Source organism: Vombatus ursinus, unplaced genomic scaffold, assembly GCF_900497805.2.
Source record: "Vombatus ursinus unplaced genomic scaffold, bare-nosed wombat genome assembly UNPS02008267.1, whole genome shotgun sequence".
In the NCBI taxonomy this organism is placed as follows: domain Eukaryota; kingdom Metazoa; phylum Chordata; class Mammalia; order Diprotodontia; family Vombatidae; genus Vombatus; species Vombatus ursinus.
The window spans coordinates 7,610-31,596 of record NW_020948045.1 but is presented as its reverse complement, the minus strand read 5'-3'; the positions used below and the strand labels follow the sequence as shown (position 1 = coordinate 31,596).

The following is a 23,987-nucleotide window of genomic DNA, read 5'->3' as shown; positions in this document are numbered from 1 at the left end:
TGCCTATGTAAATGCCTAAATTCCATTGGCAAGAGACATTTGTCTTGAAGTACCTGGATTACTCACCAAAAGGCACAGAGCATAACTACTAAGAATATTTACACATTGGCATAATCTGTAATACTGAATATGATCTCTGTTTCTTCAGTCTTCTCACCAGGTGCTATAAGCCACAGGGATGATAGAATATTGTGTTTTTTTAGTTGCCAGTTTGTCATGTACCTTGTAGCTTATGTTTTTTAAATTTGTAATTGGTTATACTTTTTCCAGTTTCCAAGTAAATGAAGAAATAAATTCATTTGTCATAAGATTAAGGATTTTAGGAAAATACTTAATGTTGTAAATATTTACTCTGTAGGGGAAAAAATCAACTGATGGAAGTGAAGAAAAACCAGGTAAATTTTTTTTGTCCTAGTTTTTGAAGGTTATGTTTTCTTTTAGAGTTTGTTAGGATGCTAATCTTTTGTTTATTTTTGTAGTTATGAAAAAGAAAAGAGGAAGAGAAGAAGAATATAATATTTCAGAAGTCATGTCAAAAGAGGTAAAGAAAGCATAAAACATTATCTCCAAACCCAAGAAATAACTGTTTGAGTTGTTTTCTCATCAAGCATTTAGCTAGTGAGGCTGTTCTTGTGTCCTTCTATTTCCTATTTTTGCATCTGTAACCTTTTGCTTGTACTTTCCTTTAGAATTCTTGTAACTCTTAAGTCAGTTCCCTACCATTTACCACTTTCATATGTGTTATGTCTTTTACATCTCATTACTCAGTATGTACTAAGAGCTCAATAAAATGCTTGTTTTATTGATTTAACATGATGGATGAAAAAATGTTTTACTAGAATGTTTTTAACTTCACCTTTTCCTCCTTCATTTCTAAGGAAATTTTGTCAGTGGCTAAGAAGAAGAAAGAAGACAATTGGGTAAGTGATTTATAATAATAAAGCCAAATTTGAACTCTGTATTTGTTTCTCTGAGCACTAGCTGAATGCACCTAATCCTTCTTGCTTAATTTTTTTTTGCCTTTCTCATATACCAGCTCAGTCTCTTCCCCCAATTCTTGTCATCTCTCACCTATCCATTTATTCCCTCCCATTAACTATCACATGTTTTCTGCCTTCTCACAACCTGCTTCCACCCTACCTTTCCAGTCAATTATGCATTATTCTCTTTGGTGAATACCACAGTGCGGTTTATCTGGCTTTCTTGGTATTCCTTACACACATCTGTCCCATACCTGGAATGTACTCTCTTCTCACCTGTCTCTTGAATCCCCACCTTCTTTGAAGGCCCAACTCAAATGCCAGCTCCTCTTTGAGGACCTTACTGACATAACCTTACCCCAAGTGGTTTTTCCTGTTCTTCTACCAAAAAAATTACCTTGTGTTTTTTTGTATAAAAGGTTGGTTGATTGGTCTTCACCTGTTCTTTTAGTATATTTATATTCATGTCATGGTATATGAATTTATGTTTAAGGTTAGGTGTGTGAGATTAATCTGTGTTAGTAAATATGATAATTGGTACTTTTTTGGTATAGATTTGTGCATTATATATACTGTGTGAGTAGTTTTTACACTAAGATTTTAGGGTTCCTTGAACCTCCATCCCTTATTTCACAGAATTAACTTTGAATATTTGGCTCTTCTGAAAAGATATAATCTTATAACCTTTTTGTATATTTTGGATACATTTGGATTCCCAAATTTTTAGCCATTTACTTCTCTTATCTCAGCCCTAAACCTTGCTGACTTTTCCTTAGAACATTTTAAGTAAGCACAACAAAGGAAATTGCTGGATGTCAACCTTGTGGTGGTAAATGGGTGGTCCTTTGTAACAGACTGTCAGTTATAATTTTAAAGAAAGTTGAGCATTTAGACTGAGAACATGGATATTTTATCTTAACTTGGTATTTAATGTCTAACACAATACTATGCCCATAAGAGATGTTTGATAGAATTTCTTTCACTCCTCAAATTGCATGCAGATGAAAATTAATGCTTTATGAAAGCTAGAATCTCTAGAATCTTTAGTTTTCTTTTCGGCAGAAGATAATGAATCATGACTGAGAAGGGTTTTTTGAGGAGTTTAGGAAATGGCCTTCCAGGAAAGGTATCCTAAGAGCAAGATGGCTTTGTTGTTATTGGAATTTGAGAAATAGTTAAAACTCTAACAAAATATTTTTAGGAGTCTATATGCCTGGTTAGGAACTGGGAAGATTAGCTATCCTGTGACTAAAAGAATTACAGAATTAGAGAGTTTTGTAATCACATTCCAGAGAAGTTTGGGGGCGCCAGACATCTCAAGGGATTTACCCAAGGTTTGGTCTGTTTCCCGTACTATCTTGTACAATTGAATGTTTATAGATCAGGAAAGTTTATAAGGTTGACCATTTGGTCGTCTGGTAAATAATCAAGACTGAAGTCAGCCTTGTCAGCTTGAATTGCTAATGATTTTTTTTTTCTCTTATAGGATGAAAGCTCTTCTTCCATACAGGTTTCTGTAGAAGATCTTCAGAAAAGTAGTGATACAAATAGTGTGATTAAAGATAGATTATCTCAAGTTGTTCGGCATAATGCTAAATACTTTCTAGATCCAGTAAGGAAATGTAATGGCCAGGCAGTACCCTTTCAACAACCGAAGCACTTCACAGGAGGAATAATGCGGTGGTACCAAGTAGAAGGCATGGAGTGGCTTAGGGTAGGAATTATTGCTTTAATAAAAGTTCATTTGAAGGTTTATTTTTCATTGTCCACTATAATTCTGTCTGTGATGAGTCTTTGTAAAATGAAGAAGCATAATTTGTTGCCTAATTTTAACTATTTTGTAAGTTATGTTTTTGGCTAAGAGATTTTCAAGTATATTATATGACATCCCCTTCTTGACAGACATCCTAGATTTCACAGGTTCTGGAAGGTACATTCAGTTCAATTTAAGCCTCATATGGTTTCAATCTGGGTCTGTTTCTCTTAATTTAAAAGGTTCATTCAAAAATCAGGAGCCATGCTGGACGCTTTCTTGTAATAATCTTCTGGATCAGATAGCAATCATAGAATTTTTATCTTAAACATTATCTAGGCTGTACTTTTCATTTTACAGATAGAGAAATAGACCTAGAGAGATTCTGACTCACCCAGCTCTCATAGCTCTTTAGAGGCAGTTAGGACAAGAATCCAAGTTTCTTACCATCATCCTTGTCCCCTCAATCTTGAATCTGGTTATTTGAGGTTCATTTCAGTGGGACTAACCCAAGATTAGGATCAGATTCTTCAGGCACACCAATTCTGTAGTGAAAAGAGTATTGCATTTACAGTCAAGAGGACTTGTGTTAAAATTCAGGCTCTCCACTTAACTGACTTATACCAAGCCACATAATTTTTGATCTTTAGTTTCCTTATTTGCTAAGTGATAGGATTGGAAAGGTCTGTTCTAGTTCTAAAATTCATAACTTCCAGCTTAGTTCCTAGGATTGTAGGTGTGGTCAGATAAGTCTCTTTTCTCAATTCTAATTTCTGACTGTTTGTAAGACAGTTGCCAAAAAAATAAGTCTCACAAAAAATAAAGTCCCCAAAACTGAAATCGTGTATAATCGAGTTGGATAGGATAGTTGGAATCAGTTAGTTGATCTTGAACGTGAGCCTGGGCAGCTGTGCTCGTACCACGTCTCCATCCTAATAGCTTATTTTAGCCACCATCCTCAACATCCCCTTACACCTTTTCCCCAACTCCATGAACACACTGTCAGCTGCTTGAATGGATCTTTCAGAATATGTTGAATTTTACAGAAAAAGGAACTGAGTCTCGGAGATGCTGTTTATTTGCCTAAGGTCAAAAGGTAGGCAGTGGTAGAACTGGGACCAGAATCCTTATTATCTCTTAATAATCTACTACATTATGTTGCTTCTTCCTACTGGTATTTCTTACCGTTGTTTAGGCACTTATTCAATTTAAGATTTTAATAACTATTTTTAGAGGTTAAAGTTTGTAAAGTTCCCTAATCTTTTGAGATTTTTTTTTTCATTTGCACTTTGGAATCATGTAGTGGATTTGTGACCTAGAAATTATCTAAACACTCAGAAAGTCAGGATTATTTAAACAACTGTTAATAGTGAGCTTATAATTTAGTGATATTTTCTTCAACGAATGCTACCATGAAATTCTCATGAAGAGTACAAATTTAATGTTTCCAGATTTAATTACAGCTTTTTTCCTTTTCTTTACGTTTCTTTTTTTTTTTTTTTTGGTTTATGCAGATGCTTTGGGAAAATGGTATTAATGGCATTTTAGCAGATGAAATGGGATTAGGAAAGACTGTTCAGTGCATTGCTACAATTGCATTGATGGTTGAGAGAGGAGTACCTGGACCATTCCTTGTGTGTGGTCCTTTGTCTACACTTCCTAACTGGATGGCTGAATTCAAAAGATTTACACCACAGGTAAGAATTATTTTCATATACTTTGATGAATCAGTGTTCTCATTAATGTGCACTCTTCTACTACCATTGTAAATCATAGCTCTTCCAGAACTTCTCATGCAGCCAATGCCAGGTTTGGAGGGCTTTGCCCCTTCTCATTGGTGAGAATAGACATGGTGGTCCTCCCTGGATATTTTATACTTTTTTAAAATGACATTTCAGGTACGTGAGTTATCTCTATCAGTGTCAATATAGCATGTAGCCCTATGCTCACCATGTATTATTGCTATTGGGCATTTCGAACTGAATGTACCTTAAGTATCTCAAACTCAACATGTCTGAAACAGAACTCTTTCTGCCTAAAACAGACCCTCTTCTGAGTGACCCTATTTCTTTCAAGGGCACCACCATCTTTCTAGTCATTGAGGTTTGTACTTAGCGCTCAGAGTCATTCTTGACTTATTTTCACTTATGTCACGTGTATCCAGTTGTCATCAGGGAGGCTTCAATGTGGAGCCAGAACAGTCTTTTTCCTTTCCTAGTAATGAGTAGTATACAAAGACAAAACGAAATCAGTACAATGTATTTTGAAGCAAATTAGTAAAATTTTATTGTGTTCAACTATTTTAATGCTTGGGACTTTTAAAAAAGGTTTTTTCCCATATAGTAGATAAAGTAATATTGGATTCATTTTATTGAATAACATAGTAAAACATAAGTCAGGTAATTGAGGAATTTTAGCTTTCTCCCCAGATTTGTGTAAATTTGTTGTGTTTATCATAAATAATATTATCATCCTAGATTCCTATTATGTTGTATCATGGAGATCAACAAGAACGTCGAAAATTGGCACAAAAAATTCATAAACGTGATGGGACATTGCAGATACATCCTGTGGTAATTACATCCTTTGAGATAGCGATGAGAGACAGAAATGCTCTACAGGTAAACAGATCAGCTTTATATAACTCCAAATATAATTGTTTATTATAATCTGTGTAATATACTATCCTATGCATCTTAATAAAACTGATTTTTAATACTGTAGACTTGGAGTTGTTTTTCTAGATATTATGTGGTTCTTCTCTCTGCAACCCCCCCCCCACGTCGTGTCCCCCCAGTCCTTCCAGTTCATCTAAAACACTTGCCCAGTTCCCTTTCTGACAATTGGCACGTATTTGTAAAGAAAACTGATTGAGGCTTTAAGTCTATCAAAATAAAACAGATTGAAAGTTAGCAATTGTAGTCATGACTTTTTAGCATCATTTGTGTTGTGACCTTTGGTGTGACGCTTAAATATGTTTGAGGTCTATTCTATGACATTTTTTATTTTACTGAATTTATCCAGCCCACTTAAATATGTTCAGGCTTCTCTTGAAGTTCGTCCTATTCTGCTTCTTCACATGAACAGGATGGTAGGGATAGAGCTAAACATAAGCAAGAGTGTGGCAGGATATTCTAGCCATTAATTCATGGCACCCTTTTCTGACATGTTTATTTCTGCTTCTGTAAGTTATCACCCAAGTGTTGAATCTGCTGTACTCTTTGGTGGTAAAAGGATGCAACAGAACAAGAAAATCGAGAACTTTTGGGATCTATTAATTGCTGCTTCTCTTATTTATTGCTCTCTTGAACACTGTAATGTTTCTCTTTTCTTCCCACTCTCTCCACTATGTTTTTGTATTAGCTGGTTTCTTCCTTTTTTTAACTGTGCTCCTGTGGTGTTTCTTATTGTTGTACTTTTGCTGCTGATTCTTTGATTTCTGGTTTTGCTATCAGGAAGTAGGATCTGAGAGAGATCTTGAATAGTGGTTTTAGCCCAAGTATTATTAGAGAAGGTAATAAGCACAGTAAAAAGAGGCGACATAGGGGATTATTAGCCATTATTCAGTCTCAGAGGCCCATATTTTTAGGATTATTTGCAGAAGTTTAGGTGAAGGGTTTAAAATGGACTTGAAGCTATAAGACCATAGAGTTAGAGTGAAAAGGACTTTCCAGGCCTTTTCATCTACTTTCTCATTTTGTACAAGAGGTGATTGAGATTTAGAGAGCTTGAGTGAACTTGCCCAAGCTTACCCTGGAAAGGGCAGAGGAGGGGTTTGAGTGAGAGTCCTTGGACTTCACATCCATTGATCTCCCCACAGTGTTCAGCTGCCTTTATGCAGAGACATGAGACAGTGCAGTGCAGTGGAGCCTGGAAGGACCCCAGGGAGAAGCCAGTGAGAGCATAGGAAGATAGGTTGCATTCCATCCTCCCCACCCTAGCCAATTCCAGCTGTGTCACCATCTCCTCTAGCACTTCCTCACATTGCTTTTTCCACAACTGTCCTTCAGATGGCTACTCAGGGAGGCTGTAATCAGCCAGCTCAGGCACCCACAGCGGCTCTACAGGCAAATTTCAGTCTCTGAAGGCTATCTGCCCTCCCCTTGGTGCCTCTGTTCCTGAGTCACCACAGTAGGGGCTCTGCCATCTAAGCTAGTGAGCATGAGCTTTCTGTACCCTCTACCCCCTGAGCATACATGTTCTCTTTTCATCAGTTAGAAAGTGGGAGTAGCACAGGATGAGTCAGCATAGATAATTTGCTCTTATCTTTCCCCAAAATCCAACCCTCTTCTGAACCTTCCCCGTTTCTTTGGAGACATTATTATTCTTCCAGTCTCCTATGTTTTCAGCCTCTTTTTCCTTGACTCCTTATTCACTTGAAACTACACCCCTCACTACTCTGTGACATACATAGCTGCCAACAGAATTTTCCTAAAGTGCAGGTCTGGACTAATCACTTGGCTGCATGATAAATTCTAGTGCTTCCCTATTGACTGTCAAATCAAGTATTATTTAATCTATCTCATTCTTTTAAAATTTCTATTTTCTATGTGAATTTATAGTATATATAATTAGTGCTTTCAGCTATATGTATAATTACATAAATCCAGTGCTTAGCCTGATGCCTGACACACAGCACTTCTATATGCTTATAGATTGATTAAATACATGTATATAGGGGTGCATGTGCAAAGTTTTTTTGCTGATGGGGGGTACTCAAGTAAAACTCGGACCATGGTGAAATGGTTGGGAAGGCCTGGTGGGGTTTTGGTCCTTCCTATCTTCTGGCCACATGATTCTGGGCTAGTTACTTAATCCTGAGTCCTTTAATCTCTCTTTAAGAAAATTTGGTTCTAGATCTGAATTGGTATTGGGAAATCCCTAAATATTTATTTAGTATAGAAATGTGAGCATTTGTACTTATTCACTAATTTCAAATACTTTAGGGATGGAAATGTCATACTTAACATTTGCTTTATTTACATAACCAATGCAAAATTGTGAGGTAACACTCTTGAAATCACTTTTCTTTTCCAATTAATTTTCTAGCACTGCTACTGGAAATACTTAATAGTAGATGAAGGACACAGGATTAAGAACATGAATTGTCGTCTGATCCGGGAATTAAAACGATTCAATGCCGACAATAAACTTCTGTTGACTGGTACACCCTTGCAGAACAATTTAGCAGAGCTCTGGTCATTACTAAATTTTTTGTTGCCAGATGTTTTTGATGACTTGAAAAGGTAGGCTGAAGTAGTTGCTTTTTTTCCCTGTTTAGAAAAAAAATCTAATCAGTACTTAAAATCAGATGACTCTGACCTTTTCTTTCTGGATAACTGAAGACTAAGAGTTTTCCAACCTGTTCTCATTTTATGTGGTGTGTTTATTTTGACACAAATGTATTCTAAAGAAATCAAGAGGGGCAGCTAGTTGGCGCAGTGGATGGAGCATCAGCCCTGAAGTCAGGAGGACCTGAGTTCAAATCCTGCCTCAGACCAAACACTTGACACTTACTGGCTGTGTGACTCTGGACAAGTCACTTAACCCCAATTGCCTAAAAAAAAACAAAGAAAAAGAAAGAAAGAAATCAAGAAAAGAAAACCTCTGAAGTATTTAGTTATCTATAAAGATTTGACCAAGGCAAAAACATTTTATTAGCGTATTATTCCTCAGAATTTGAAATATAAGAGCTTATGGTAAAGGTCAGGTCAGAAAGACCTGAGTTCAGATCCAGCATCAGACACTAGCTGTGTGACCTTGGGCATGTGATTGCTTAATATCTGTCTCAGTTTCCTCAACTGTAAAATGGAGATGACAATAGCACCTCCCTCACAGAGTTGTTGTGAGGCTCAAATGAGGTAATATCTGTAAAGCATGGTGCCTGGTACATAGAAGGTGCTTCATAAAAGTTTGTTTTCCTTCCATATTGTGGTCACCCAGAATATCAAAGAAGAGAGCCTCATGCATTATCTTTCTTTAGAATTACTGGGATATTAAGAAGTCCATAAAAGGTCCAAGGTCAGAGTTACTAGTTATAGCTTATTAGAGAATTAGGCTTTTAAGCTGAAAGGGATCTTATGAAAAATACCAGGGTAAGTCATGTAGCAGATTTTTGGCAGTGCATGGACTGCCCTGTTAAAACTGGGTAGGAAAACCAAAAACTGAGTCACAGCTGGTTGATTGAACAGCTACTACCTATAGGTTAGACTGTGTGTCAGGAGCCAATAGTCTAATGAATAATAATAATTATTATTATAACAACAATAATATTTACATAGTGCTTTAAGGTTTGAAAAGTACTTTACATATATTTCATTTCATCCTCACATCCTGTGAGGTAGGTGCTATTATTTTCCCCACTTTAGAGCTTAGGAAACTTAGTTTGACAAAGGTTAAATGACGTAACCAGGATCAAACAACAAGTATATATCTGAGTTAGGATTGGAATTCAGGTCTTTCTCACTCCTAACTGCAAACCACTTTAAAATCCATGATCTTCTTTTATCTTTAGGATTAATAATGGGTAAGTGGTAGTTTGACTGTTTGAGAGAAGAAAATTGCTTTTGGTGAAATGGCTAGTTAGTAGCAGGATCAGTATTAGAATTCTGGCCTTTTTACCCTTAAGCTCTTTCCATGAGAAAATTGTGTTCTGTTCTTTATCTATACCTTGAAAATCCAGATACAAAATGTTTCAGGTAAGTTTGGTTGAATTCAGGGTGATATGGCATAGATAAGGAACATTTCAGCCAAGGGAAATTAATACTAGTGAATATTACTATTAATCCTAGTGAATAAAATATTAGTGAATAGCTATAAAGCTGTCTGTCTAATATCATATATATTATGAAGCCTACATGATTTTACTATGGATAAATCCAGAGTAGAAAAGTATAGAATTGGATAATTTTGGAGTGTGTCCATAAATGTGTACGTTCTAATTAACTTCAGAAAACATTCAGATGAAATTGTCTACATGATGTGATTCATTAATAATATTTCTCCTGCTTAGTGATTGATACATCATGGATTATTTTTTTAAAAACTTGGGTGCTCAAAACTATGCTGATAATCTAGTAATAAATATTACATGTTTGGGAAATAGTATAGCTATTTCTGTAAATTGAATTATATTTTAAATAGCTTGGTATGTAAATACTTTGTGTTTTATTGCTTTTTTCTTTTTTTTAAAGAATTGAACTGTTCTACAATTTTGTCTTTTTTGAAAGTTCAGGTTTTTTTGTTTTCTTAAAGGCATACCTGTGTTATTGTATTACTGTATTTATTTGCCTCATTGTAATTAATTAAATGTAAATTGTGTAAGGGATAACTAGAATATACTTTTAAGGACCTTTGTCTTTGGTGTTGAACCTACAAATGTCTTTAGTAGATTGTCTTGTTGCTTTTTGCAAAAATGCCATTACCTGGTGGTTAGTCTTGTGTCTTATGACAAAGTAAAGCAAAAAAAAAATAGTTAATATATACAAAAGTTACATAGAAGAACATTTTTCAAATTGGCATGTTATTGATTTAATGGATTGAGTAATTTAAGATTTTGTTTTTCTCTCTAGCTTTGAGTCCTGGTTTGACATAAATAGTCTTACGGAAATTGCTGAGGACATCGTTGCTAAAGAACGGGAGCAGAATGTTTTACATATGCTTCACCAGGTTTTTTATTCTTTCATGGTTATATAATTGTTCATTTTGGCAGAATATAGTGAAGTGTGTGTGAAAGGAGATTGACATAAACTTTGAAAATTAGGGTTGTGCTAAATTTTAGAGATGCTTCACTACCAAGCAGAAGAGTTTTAAATTGGGCAGCAGTGAGCAGCCACTGAAGACTTTTATACAGAGAATTGATATGACCAAGTGTAGACAAAAGAAAAATTGTTATGAATGCTGGGTAAAAGGACAAGTTGCAGGGTGGGAGACAGTGTTATGTATGTAATTACTAAATAAAAGTCAGTTTTCAGTAAGTTCTGGTAGTGGAGAGGTTGGGAAGGAGGTTTGTCTGAATTGGAGTGGCCTGAGAAGACAGAATTCCAGTGATAAAGAATAAGGGGGGCTGCGCTGTAGTCCAGCAGAATGGTTCATCTTATTTGCTTATTCCTTTGTTATTTTTCTAGATCCTAACCCCTTTCTTACTGAGAAGACTAAAATCTGATGTTGCACTTGAGGTTCCTCCTAAACGAGAAGTGGTAGTATATGCACCTCTTTCAAAGAAACAAGAAACCTTTTATACAGCAATTGTGAACCGTACAATTTCAAAAATGTTTGGACGCAGTAAGGTGTTTGTTGAAGTGGAATTTATATTTGTTGTTGTTGTTGTTCAGTTGTTTTAGTCGTTTCCTTTGTGACCCTATTTGGGGTTTTCTTGGCAAAGATATTGGAATTTTGCCATTTCCTTCTCCAGCTCATTTTATAGATCAGGAAACTTGAGGCAAACAGGATTAAGTGACTTGCCCAGGGTCACTCAGCTAGTAAGTGTCTGAGGTCAAATTTGAATGGAGTCTTCCTGAATCTAGGCTTGATGCTCTATCAGTTGTGCCACCTACTGCTAATAGTATGTATAATATCTAATACAGAGAGACTGCAGTTACAAGTAACATCATAGGAGGTATATTTTAAATGAATCTGAAGCTGGAGACAGAAAATTCCATACTTGATGCAAATGAATCTGTTGAAGCTCACGAACCTATTAGTGGGGTTTGGATCTTAGAGTTAGTGGTACAAAGGACCTTAGAGGCATCCAACCCAACCTTTTTCCACTACCAACTTATCAGCTCCCCCAACACGTTTGTTTGTTTGTTTGTTTGTTTTTTTAAACAAAGAAATAGGTCCAGAGAAGTTCAATGACCTGCTTATTCAGCTTAGGTAGTAAATGTCAGAGCCAGGATAGGAATCCAGGTCCTCTGACACTAGAGTTTTTTCTACTACCCCATTAATTTTATTCCTGTAGAGAGAATGTAATAAGGAGAGGTATAGAAGTTGTTTTGTTTTCCATTATTTTTTCCTTGCTTTCTTTATCCTTGTTTGTTTGTTTTTTTTTTTGGTAAGGCAATTGGGGTTAAGTGACTTGCCCAAGGTCACACAGCTAGAACGTGTCATGTGTTTGTTCTGAGGCCGGATTTGAACTCAGGTCCCTCCTGACTTCAGGGCCGGTGCTCTATCCACTGCGCCACTTAGCTGCCCTGCTTTCTTTATCCTTTAGGAAACTGAATATGTTGTATTTATTGATCTTCTTCAAGAGAAGGCTTCCAAGCTATTATTAAATATACAAAGTACTCTTAAACTCTCTACCACTTTTCTGCCAAAAAATGGCTATACAGGAAGTTAATGAAGTAATATAAAGCAAAATTCTCAACTTTGTATACTATATATATATACTATATGTTTTGCTATAATGTTTTCACATATTATCTAACTTGATCCTCAATATCTCTAGTAATCTAGGGTAGGCATAATCAATATTTTATACAGTTATTTATAATTGCAGAAACAGGTTTAGAGAGGTTAATTACATGTCTGGGACTATATGACTAGTTAATGACAGCACAGGCACTTGTTTAGGGACTCCTGACTGGTAATTTCATGTTCCATAGTACAAATCTTTACTCCTATAGACAAAAAAAAATAGCATCAGAAAGGAGTCTGTTAAAATAGTCCCAGTTTCTTTTATCTTTAAAGTGGGTTACTTAAACCACCCACCTCATAGGGTGGCATGGATGAGGTAATTAATGTAGGCAAAATGTTTTGCAAATCTTAAAAGCACTGTAGGAATTTGAGTTATTTCTGTCCCTGAGTCAGATTCATTTGTATAAGTGCCTATAGAGCCAAATTGAACAGAAATTCATCTAGCTTCCATTCTCTATTGTTCCTTTCTGCGTTAGTTATTTCTTTTTTCTTGGATGTAATCACCATACTTAATGGGATTAAATATATTTACTCCAGGACACTCGGCCTTTAGAATTTGCCTATAAATCATTTATACCGTCTAGTCAATGGGCACTCATTAAATGTTAAATAATACTAAAAAATAGAAAAATAGTGAAGAGAATAGTGTCCTTTTCAAAGAGGCCTGTGATTTGAGAAGTTTATATAATATATTTTGGGGGAAAATGGAAATATTCTTATGCAGGTGTTTTTTGATATCTTACAGAAAGAAACTATTGAGCTGAGTCCCACAGGAAGACCAAAGCGCCGAAGCAGAAAATTGATTAATTATAGTACATTTGATGATGATAATGTGCCTGATGAGTTAGAAAAATTGATCAGTCAAATGCAACCAGAGATGGAATCACAGAGGTGTGTATTTAAATAAGTATCTTTATACCAAAGAGTGTTTTAATATCTGCTGTGCATTCATGTCTTTGTACTTTTCCTAGACCTGTAGTAGAAATGAGTATTCCTATAGAATCAGAAGTTAACCTGAAGCTACAAAACATTATGATGCTTCTTCGAAAATGTTGTAACCATCCATACCTCATTGAGTACCCTCTAGATCCTGTCACACAAGAATTTCAGGTAAGTTGCTAATAGCATTTGCTATTTTGACTTCTCTAACTTCTTGATTTTGATGTTACTTATTTTAACTTTCGTGATTTCATTGATATGGGGAACTTCCGCTAATGTAGATCTGTGTTTAGTCTTAAATGCTTGGGTGCTAAGAACTTCATGAGAAACTTGCCCAGGGTCTCCTGGCAAGTATATCTCAGAGGCAGGACTTAATGCTTGGTCCTCCTAACTGTGAGGCTAGCAAGCCCTTTATCCACTAGAATATATAAGTTGCCACATGAAGACTGTCATCCTCTGTCCCTTTAGCAGATATTGTTAGGAAAATTTATAATGCTGCTTGTCTTGTTGAGGAGGGAAAATCCTTAGGGGGATCAGAGTGAAGTTCTATATGTTTAAATGTTGAATTTCTATATTTTATATGTGTAGCTACATCAACAGTCTTCACTTCTGAACTTGAAAGTTATTTCTTTTAGAAAGAAGTCATTATTTTCCTATAGTGTACCGGCAGTCTGTTGTACAGGGCTAAATTTAAATGAACCTTTCTGGTACCAACTATAATTAGTCAGTGTTTAAGTTGATAAAAAGGTGTAAACTAAGTTTTTGTTTGGTTTAGTCAGCTTATTTATTAGCTTTTTACTTTATTATTTATTTATCTGATTGCCAGTGCATAGGAAGTAATGTGCTGGTTATTGAAGAGCCTAAAGATTGATTTAGTCTTTTCCCACTAAGTTTATATGGCCCCTGAGAGCATTACACCTTCCAAAATGTACATTTATTTGTTCTGAGAATTTGCCAGCTTGACCAATTGATGTAAAAAAACAGTAAGAAGCCCAGAACTCCCCTTCAACACATTTATGTGGTATTTAAAAATTAGTGAAGTGCTTTACATACATTCTTATTCTAGTCTTACTGAAACCCTGTGAGTTAGGAAATAGGCTTAGAAAGATTGAGCCCTACCTGATCCCTTATCCACATCTAGATTACTTCCCACTGTGTCCTAAATCCTACCTATGCAGATATCCCTTTCTACTTTGGCATAATGCTGTTTGCATTGGTTTCATTTAAAAAAAAATATTTCTACATTTTTTATATTACTTACTTCCCCCTATTCCTTAACCAGCAAGCCCTTCCTTTATAAAAATGTTAAAAGAGAAAAAGGAAAAAGCAAAAACCTAACCATGACATCAGCTGTGTCTCCCATTGTGAGACATGTTCGATCTCACTTCTGAAAATAAGGTTGCATGGTTTGTTTGTAGGATTCTTATTCAGGGCCAAGCTTCTTTACATAGGCATCATTGTGTTCGTTGTTTCCCTGGTTCTCCATTACACATGTTGATATATGTAGGATTCACACGTTGGGTAGGGAAAGTAGATTACTATTTTTTCAGCATAATTTGTCATGATCTTGATGCGTTTTACTGGGGAAAAAAAGATTTTAAATGTGATGCTTATTTTGTTACTAATGTTCTTTTCTTCTTAACCTCCTTTTAAGATTAATGAAGAATTAGTGACAAGTTCAGGGAAATTCTTAATTCTGGATCGGATGCTTCCAGAACTCAAAAACAGGGGTCATAAGGTATTAAGTCTAATTGAAAAGTGATTTTGTTCAATAATTGTTTATCCCAGAAATCAAACACCCAGTAATATGTAATTTTCAGGTGCTGCTTTTTTCACAAATGACAATGATGTTGGACATTTTGATGGATTACTGCTATCTTAGAAATTACAGCTTTAGCCGGTTGGATGGATCCATGTCTTATGTAGAAAGAGAAGAAAATGTAAGGGCATGTTTATGTAATTCACTTTTTGAAAATGTTCTTTCTACCAGTATCTGACTGTATTGTTTAGATGCATAAATTCTTGAGCTAGGCCTCCTCCCTTCCCTCCCCCCCATCTAGATAACAGTGGCTAGACAAACAGGAATTACATGAAGAAGAAAAGAAAAAAAGTCCCAGTGGCAGGTTTTGGCTCCAATCAAAGGAATACTGTATTAGTAATTAAACTGTACTATTTCCTCTCCCCTACATATGTAACATTTAAAAATAGAAGTATTGTTCTTGTGGGTGTTTTTGTTTTCTCCTATGATTCTTCCGTAATCTGTCACTTTGACATTTTTCAAGTCTATTAAAGTGAAGATTTCCCTGAGTCAAGGCAATGATTCAGTTCAAAATATGAGACAGGTGTTTTCTTCCTAAATTTGTACCAGTCAGTGTAATTGGGTGGTAACATCTTTATTTCCTTTTTACAAAAAGTAGTGTTTTGTGTATAATGTTCATTTGTAACACTTTTTATGGAACTAATGAGTCTCTGCAGTGTTGTTTACCTGGCAGTATTTTTATGAAACGTTAAATAACCTTAGGATTTATCTGTGGGTGAGTCTTAAACAGAAAACTGTACAAATAGGATATACCAGATAGGACTGTGTGTTTAGGGGCCACAGTTCTTGGCTTGGGCCTTGAAGGATGAATAAGTTTTAGATAGGAGGAAGTAGGAATAACTCTGTAGTCAGAGGGCACAGCCTGATTGAAGTGGCAGTAGCAGGCCATGCTGTGTTCTGGGAACAGTAGTAGAGTAGGCCTGACTGGCTCAAAGGATTCACTGTTAGCATGACGGGGTAGAGACAAGTAGGGGGTTACCAGATAATTAGGACACCAGGCTAAGGAACTTAAAATTTATCTAGTAGAAAATATGCCACTGAAGATATTGGGGGAGGAGGGAGATTGGGAGAGGAATGATGTGAAATTGGAGTTTGAGGATGATTAATCTGATGATTCCATGAAGGATGGATTATAGGGAGTTGCTTAGGAATGAGGAGAAAAGTTATATCTATGGTGTCAAACTGAAATAGAAACAGGAGCCACTAAACCATACATAAGGATTTCTGTGGGCTGTATATTGACTTAGAAAATCTTGTTAACATTTATGTTCTGCTGCATTTTTAATTGTTAAATATTTCCCAAATAAATTTTCATCTGGTTCTTAAGTGTTGCAGGCCATGTATTTGACACCTTGGACTTAGATTGGTAGTTTGTTGAGACTGGGAATGGAAAAGAAGGGGAAGAGGAAGAGTTGGTAGCATTTGGTGATCAAGGGAATAAAAGAAAGTAAAAAATGAGTCCAGTTTTGCACCTCCTTAATTAGTAGAATGTTTTAGCATGCAAATATTGGTGATGGAGTTTAGGGGACTCCCAGACGTCAAAAAATTGCATCATTCTTTCCACTGAAAGTAGGATTCCATCCTCTTCATCATTATGAATATTTTGCTGGCTGTAGGTAAGGCAAGCAGAGCAATTGGAGGTTATTCAAGTAACTGTTTAGAATCTGTATCCCAAAGTCCTGGTTATTTGAGTCTGATAACATGCATCTCCCTTTGGAATTTATTCTGTTTTATATGAGTTCATTCTTCTGCTGGATTTCTTTCAGTGGATGTTCCCTTCAAAAGTAGTTTCCCTACTGTTTTTCCCCAGGGCACTCGTATTCCATAAGCAAAAGAGCAGAGATTGAGTTAACTAATTGAAAGATTAATGAAAGCAGAATTAAGTCTGCATATTGTTGTCTGGGCCTCAGGTTAGAGAGACTCATTACCAGGTTGACTCTGTTGAGGATGAATTTTACAGCTATAGCAACTCCTGAAGATACAGAGGGATTGTGATAGGCAATAGTGGAGGGGACTACCTACACTGACAGTTGTGGGTCTTTGAAATGCTGAAGTAAGCTGTCATCTATTTCAGTTTAGTTGGCTTATCCAAGATAGTTAAGATTCTGCTACACTTGACGATTTTGATTTCTTTTTACTAAATTCCTTTTTTTCTTTTAGATGCACAAGTTCAACACAGATCCTGAAGTATTCCTCTTTTTAGTTAGTACTCGAGCTGGTGGTCTAGGTATTAATTTGACTGCAGCAGACACAGTTATCATTTATGATAGTGATTGGGTAAGTTGGGTGGTACTGAGATTGGATTTTTCTATTATTCTGAATTCTTGCTGGAAAGAAACTTGTGCAGACTTTTTAAGAAATTATTTTTATTGGTAACTTTAGTTTTACATCATCTACATTTCCTACTTTATATCTGCACATTGGTTTCTCAATATATATCTCCCCCAACCCTTTCCAGAGACCCATCTCTTATTTATAACAAAGAATTTTTTTAAAAGTTCAGTAAAATTAGTCAACACGTTAAAGAAAAGCTTTGTGTTACCATTGTATAGTATTCCATACTCAAGGTTTCCCACCTCTGTAAAGGAAAAAGACAGATTAGGAGTTTTTAATGATTCATTTCCTAAATTGTCTTTAAATATAATATCCATTTTAGAACTACAGATCATTTCATGTATATTACCAATTTTTTAAACTTGTAGAACTTGGAGTAAATTAGAATTTCATTTTGGATACTATGACATTTTCAGAGCTTCCTCCTCTGAAGGAAAAGCTGAAAAATCAAATACTGTAGTCTAAAATTTGTTATGCTGTCAATTTTTGATTCTGCTAGGATTTTGTACATTGATTCTGTTAGAAGTTTAAGCTAATGCTATTGAAATATCTTTTGTTTCAAGAATCCTCAGTCTGATCTTCAGGCTCAAGATAGGTGTCACAGAATTGGTCAAACAAAACCAGTTGTTGTGTATCGTCTTGTGACAGCAAATACCGTTGACCAGAAAATTGTAGAGAGAGCAGCTGCCAAGAGAAGGCTGGAAAAACTCATCATCCACAAAAGTAATTAACAATTTTGTAACAAAGTTCTTGTGCTGTTAATATTTTCCCCAGTAAGTTGCTTTGCAGTGGTGTGCTTTGTCTTTTTTTTTTTTTTTTTTTTTTTTGAAAAAAAGATCTTTTTATTTTCTCCTAACTGGAGTTAGAAGGCAGAGCTGAGGCAGGGAGACATGAAGTGATTGGGGAGGGTGTCTAAATTATGAGGATGCCAAGCTTTTCAAGTACACATTTTCATGTAGGTAAATCCAAATTAATTTATTTTAAATTTAAATACACAATAAGGAAAGGGGGGACAAAGCATTGCCATGTGCACAGCAGAAAGTAAGAGAAGATTCAAAAGATACAGCAATAAATTTCCATTTCAAGAAAGCCTATGTAATAAATACTACATATTGTATTGAGAGTGCTTTTTACTTTGTTCTTTTTTCCCCTTTCACCTCAAAGGCTTCAATTAAACACGGAAATATTTATACACATACACACACACACATACATAGATATACACACAAACATATACATATACTTAGATATCTATAATCATATATAGACATTCATATGCATCTGTGTAAGAGTATACTACACTTGTTTGTCCTTTGTTTATCTGAGGGTGGATAACATCTTCCTTTGTGAGTCAAGTCTTTTCATATTTTTCTAAGTCCGCCAACTCAACATTTCCTATACCACTACAATATTCCAACCTTATACTGTCTAGTTATTTTAAATAGTCTAAAACAATATTGATTAATATGGCTGACATATAGTATAGTTTCCCTATTTTTCTCTTGATTAAATATATTATCATAGCTTTAACTTTGTCTGAGATCATGACTACTAACCCTGCTTTTTCCTCACAATAAATTCTACTCCTGATCATTAAATTTGTGTGTATCTCTTCCTATCCCTCCTGACTCCTCTGCTTTACTTTTACCTGCTACTTTTCCCTCCTATTACTTAACCTATCTCCCCCCACCCCCAAGGATCTTTCCCTTATTCTTTCCCCCTTATTCTCTTGTTTCTATCTGAATTTATAAGACTTCCATAGCTTTCTAAATATAGGTTATTCCCTCTTTATCCCATTCCTGTTAATCTAGACACCCTTCTATACCCCTCTCTTTTTCCTGTTCCCTCATCCTCTTATTTCTTTATAAATTTAGCTTCTAAATATATTCTCTCTTTAGCACAGATCTGATGTGAGTAGAGTTCCCTCTAAAATTCCCTCCCTTATCCTGTCCCCCCATCACCTTAGCCTTTTATTTCTTTCTGAATTTAGAAGATTTTTATACCCTTCCAGATATACGTATGTATTGTTCCCTTTTTAATCCGTTCTCGATGAGAACAGGGTTCCAGAACCACCAGCCCTCCTCCCCCGTATAGTTCCTCTGTGACAGTTCTTCCTCTCACACCTCATTTGTATAAGATAATTACTTTTTACCTTTTCCTAAACAGTTTTACTTTTTAGAGTCACATCATACTCAGGTCTACTCCAATCTTTCAAACCACCCAATTACTAATAATCTTAGACATGACGATTTACTTTGTCTCATTTAGAAAATAAACAGTCTGTCCTTATTGAGTCTCTTGTAATTAGTCTAGGTAAATAGGTGTTATAAATTCTGTGAGTAATAAAGCTGTTAACAGAAATAGGATGGTCTTGAACTGTGGTGTCAAAGTCAGATAGAAATGGGGGCCACTATACTGTACATAAGGATTCCTGTGGGCTACATGTTGACTTTGAAAACCCACATATTGAGTATATTATCTCTGTTCTATTGCATTTTTATTTATTTTGTTAAATATTTCCTAATTATATTGTAATCTGGTTTAAACTGCCCTAGGGAATGTTGCAGGCTGTGTATTTGACAAATCTGGTCTAGAGGATGAGAATTAGGGTTTAGGGAAACAAACAATGGGTTATTTTTGGTATGTGTGGTTTGAGGCAACATTGAGACGTATAAGTTGTGATGATAAAGCAGACAGTTGCGCATGTAGTATTAATGTATGAGGAAATCATGGCTGAATTTCTTATAGCCACATAAGAAAAGAAAATTGTGTTGTCCACAATTATTATATAATTCCTTTCACTGAAAGATCAGTTACACTGAAATTCAGTTTTACCTTTAATCCCATCTCTATGCAAAATTTTTAGTATGTGTATAAATACTACACTATGGGTTCATAAAATATTGGCCAATAAGTATTTGCATGAATATTGACATTTTGTTCCATTGTTAGTCAGGTAATTTGGCCACTGTATTCATGTTCATTGATATACTATATAGCCTGGCCAAAATTTTTATTTTAAGCTGTTTTGTAAGACTATTGGCCTTTTTTTGTAAGCAGTGATACATAAATTGTCTTTAAAGAAATTAGATCTTTTTAGTGTTTTTTTTAATAAGCTCTTGAACATTCTGCAAATTTAGGCAACATTCTTTGTTTCTATTTCCAGTATTTTAATTTAACTTGGAAAAGTTTTAATGGTGGCATATTTGTTATGTTTCCTTCTAAATGTTTTTAGATCATTTCAAAGGTGGTAAATCTGGATTAAGTCAATCTAAGACCTTTTTGGATCCTCAGGAATTGATGGAATTATTGAAATCCAGAGACTATGAAAGGTAAGATTTTTTTTTTTCAACTTCAATTACAAAAACCTTTAAAATTACATTTTTTGTATGAAATTATGCACTTACTTTTCTCTGTAGGGAAGTGAAAGGATCAAGGGAGAAAGTTATCAGTGATAAAGATTTAGAATTGTTGCTGGATCGGAGTGACCTAATTGGTAAGTTTTTTCATGTTGCAATGGATTTTCACTGGCAAAACCAGTTCCTTTAAGTGGGAAAGATGATTTGGGAGCAGTAGCTGCTATTTCTTCTGCTGCACTCCTGAATAATAATGAAATTTTAAATCTGAAAGGAAATGTAGAAATCCTCTAGCTCATCCCCCTCATTTGACATGACACTGAGGCCATTGAGATTTAAGTGAGTATCCAAAAGTCCTGTTTGGTTAGCAACTGACCTAGGATTTGTGATCTTCAGCATAGTATAACATAAAAATGTAAAAAAGTTACTTCTCACCTTCTTTGCAGTTGACTTTTGATCAGTTTACACTGAATAGTTAATCTTTTTCAACACTGTATGTTGTTTTTTATTATAATTGGGGTTCTGGTTTACTCTCTGATAAGCCTAAGCCTTGAAAGGAAATTCTGTGCATCTGCAGCAGGTTTTAACATAAACATTGAACAGAATACATTGTGCGCTCATAGTTTGGCAGGCTTTTGTACTGTCTTAGAGATGGGATCTAATTTCATCCCTTAATTATAAACAGATAATGAGCTAATATGTTGGATATAAATTTTCTACTTCTGACCTTATTTGCCACTCATCTATACACTTTTGCTTTATCACTTTCACTCTAACTGAGGAATAATTGGAAGTGAAAGCAAGATAATGTTCCCAAAGGGAATGATGCTGTGCTTTATCTTCCTCTGCTGATCATTTATTAGGTTAGCAGTAATGTTGCAGCCTCGACGTCAAGTGGCACTATAACATAATCCTGTCTTCTTATTCACACTGCTCGTTTTTTAAAGCACCTTCCTGATAAACACTAAGCACAATATATTCCTACTCTCAAAGAGATTAACCATGAAAATTGATGCAGTGATGATGAAGACTTTATATTAGAGGAAATTTCCTAAGTCACTTATGAACAAATGTGTATCTGCTTAATTGGGAGTAGAGATACTCAAGAAGGGAAATGGTAACTTGTCTAATCAAAATTAATCAAAATGCAAATATTTTGGAAAGTAAACTGCCTTTAGCTGTCTAATTGGAATTATTAAACAGGAATGATTGTTGTTTTTTTAATGCCCCTCCTATGTACTGAACTTAGGCTGGTCCTCAGATAATAGTCTATCACCTGTTTCATACGCAGAGCTTTGCCAGTTTAGTCTTCGCTGACTTCAAGAACATAGGGGTACTTCCATACCTTAATGAGGTATCATAGCGTTATATGCGTGTAATATGGTACATCAATTCTAAAGTCTAGTTCTAAGTTTAATTTATTTCAGTACTTGATTTTAATGATTGCCATAATTGAAAAAGATACCTCCAATGTCTATGTTATGCAGAGATTTTTGTTGAACTGTGCACAGAAAATTTCCATTTTTCCCTAGAGGATGGGGACAGTGGGTAGAAGAAGAATAATCTTTTGAAATCAGGTCGTATTCCAGGAGGAGAAAAGAGGATACAAAAAGGACAGTTGGCTCTGGGTGGGCTCTGGATTTTCATGGTGTTGGATGAATGGCTTTCATTTGTTTTGGGTTTGATAGGTTGAGGGTTAAGGGAGGATGGCAGGGGGTAGGAATCTTGGAAAAGCAGAGTTGTGAATCTAAAAGTTCTTTGCTTTGTGCTCCTTTAAGATCCAAGCCTGCTGGTGGTAGCATCCACTGTTTTTTACTTTTACTTTACCTCTTTCTATAAGCTGCTATACCTGGTTTTCTCAGATTCCTTGCTGCAATTCCTCGAAGCCCTTTTTGATCTCTTCTTCTGGGGTTGGAGAAAAGAAATGCCCCTGTGTTTCAGAGGAGGGAGAATAGGGGCTAAACTAGTGTTGTAGTAACTAAATGCCTTTGTTGCTTTTATCCACTCTGGGAAAGGAGAAAAGAATGATCATGTGAATCTAGGCAGTCCTTTGCTTTGCTTGTGAACACACGTGACTTCCTGCAATATTCCCAACTTGCAAATACCATGGAAATTGAAAGGCTGTTAAACCGATAAGCAGTTTTATTATAGAATACTAGCAGTTTTCAATAGAATACAAATCCATTTAAAAGCACGATAATAATTGTACTATGAATATCCTCTGATTTAGAAAATAACTTTTTAAAAAAGTACTAATTTTTATATTTCTTTTATAGATCAAATGAATGCCTCTGTGCCAGTTAAAGAGAAGGTGGGAATTTTCAAGGTTTTAGAAAATTCTGAAGATTCAGATGCTGATTGTATGTTCTGAATTGGGATGTAAAGAATGGCCTCAAAACAGGTCTTTATTCACTTAAAGTGATTTACCTGTTGGTTTGGAAATCCAGTTAATATATCCACTTTTTAGTTTTCAGTTATGTGTAACAGACTACATATGTAACAGGTGCAATCCCATGTTTAATGGGATTAAAGCTTTCTGAGCTTTAACAAGAACAAAAGAAAGAAACATGTTAGATTCAGATTTTCCTGTAACTTTTGAGTTCTAGTAGTGTTCTTGATAAAGGCCATTGTATACTTAAACACTGCCAGATTTATACAGTCTTCCTGTGGAAGTTTTTGCATGTCTTTCTGCATTCCCCCTTTGACCTCCCCCAGGAATACAGTTTACAAATAATTTTGCTTCAGTTATGGAGTTGGGGATAAGATGAGAAGGGGGAGATTGGGAATACGGTTTATTTTGTTTTGTAAGAAAAATTGTATAATTTTAGTGTTTATTGCTACAAGATGTTTTTGCCAAATAAATGTTCATTCTTGTAAAATGACTGAATCAAGTTCTTTTCTCAAAGGAGGTATGGGCCATGTGAATTGTGATTATGCATTCAAATTCTGTGGCTAGGGAAGAGAATACTGATATTGACTGTTTTGGAACATGCCTTGAATGTAGAATCAACTATTATTTTTGTAGTTAATTATGTTTTACTTCAAAACGTTTTTATTCACATTTTTTATGTTTGTTTTTATGTAGCCTTCATTTCTGAATTTCCCTTCCACTGGAAGTATCAAACACATATAGCCCACAACACTCCTGAGTACATCCTAAACTCGATTGAAATATAATTGGGAAATATTTAACAACAGAAGTAAAAATACAATAAAATAGTGTTATGTTTTAAAACTTAAGTCTATATGTGGCCTTCGATATTCATAATGACATGTATAATTTAGTGAATTTGAATGCGTAGTTCTACATTCTCTTCATGTGTCCTCCCTGCTCCTCACACCTCCCCCTCAATAATCCCCACCCCACACACCTACGCTGACTCTGCAAACAA

General features: G+C 35.4%; 1 protein-coding gene across 1 annotated transcript; it reads left to right on the top strand.

The window, feature by feature from the left end:
* The first annotated feature begins 479 nt into the window (after nt 1-479).
* On the top strand, nt 480-23,782 carry LOC114034150 (lymphoid-specific helicase). The gene is made up of 17 exons (XM_027849755.1): nt 480-541; nt 879-920; nt 2,467-2,694; nt 4,248-4,430; nt 5,211-5,354; nt 7,783-7,979; nt 10,305-10,401; nt 10,860-11,021; nt 12,893-13,038; nt 13,119-13,257; nt 14,741-14,824; nt 14,907-15,026; nt 17,066-17,182; nt 17,803-17,962; nt 20,475-20,571; nt 20,659-20,735; nt 22,872-23,782. The coding sequence occupies exons 1-17, from the start codon at nt 482-484 to the stop codon at nt 22,964-22,966; spliced, it is 2,148 nt and encodes a 715-aa protein (XP_027705556.1). The 5' UTR covers nt 480-481; the 3' UTR covers nt 22,967-23,782.
* The last annotated feature ends 205 nt before the right edge of the window (nt 23,783-23,987 follow it).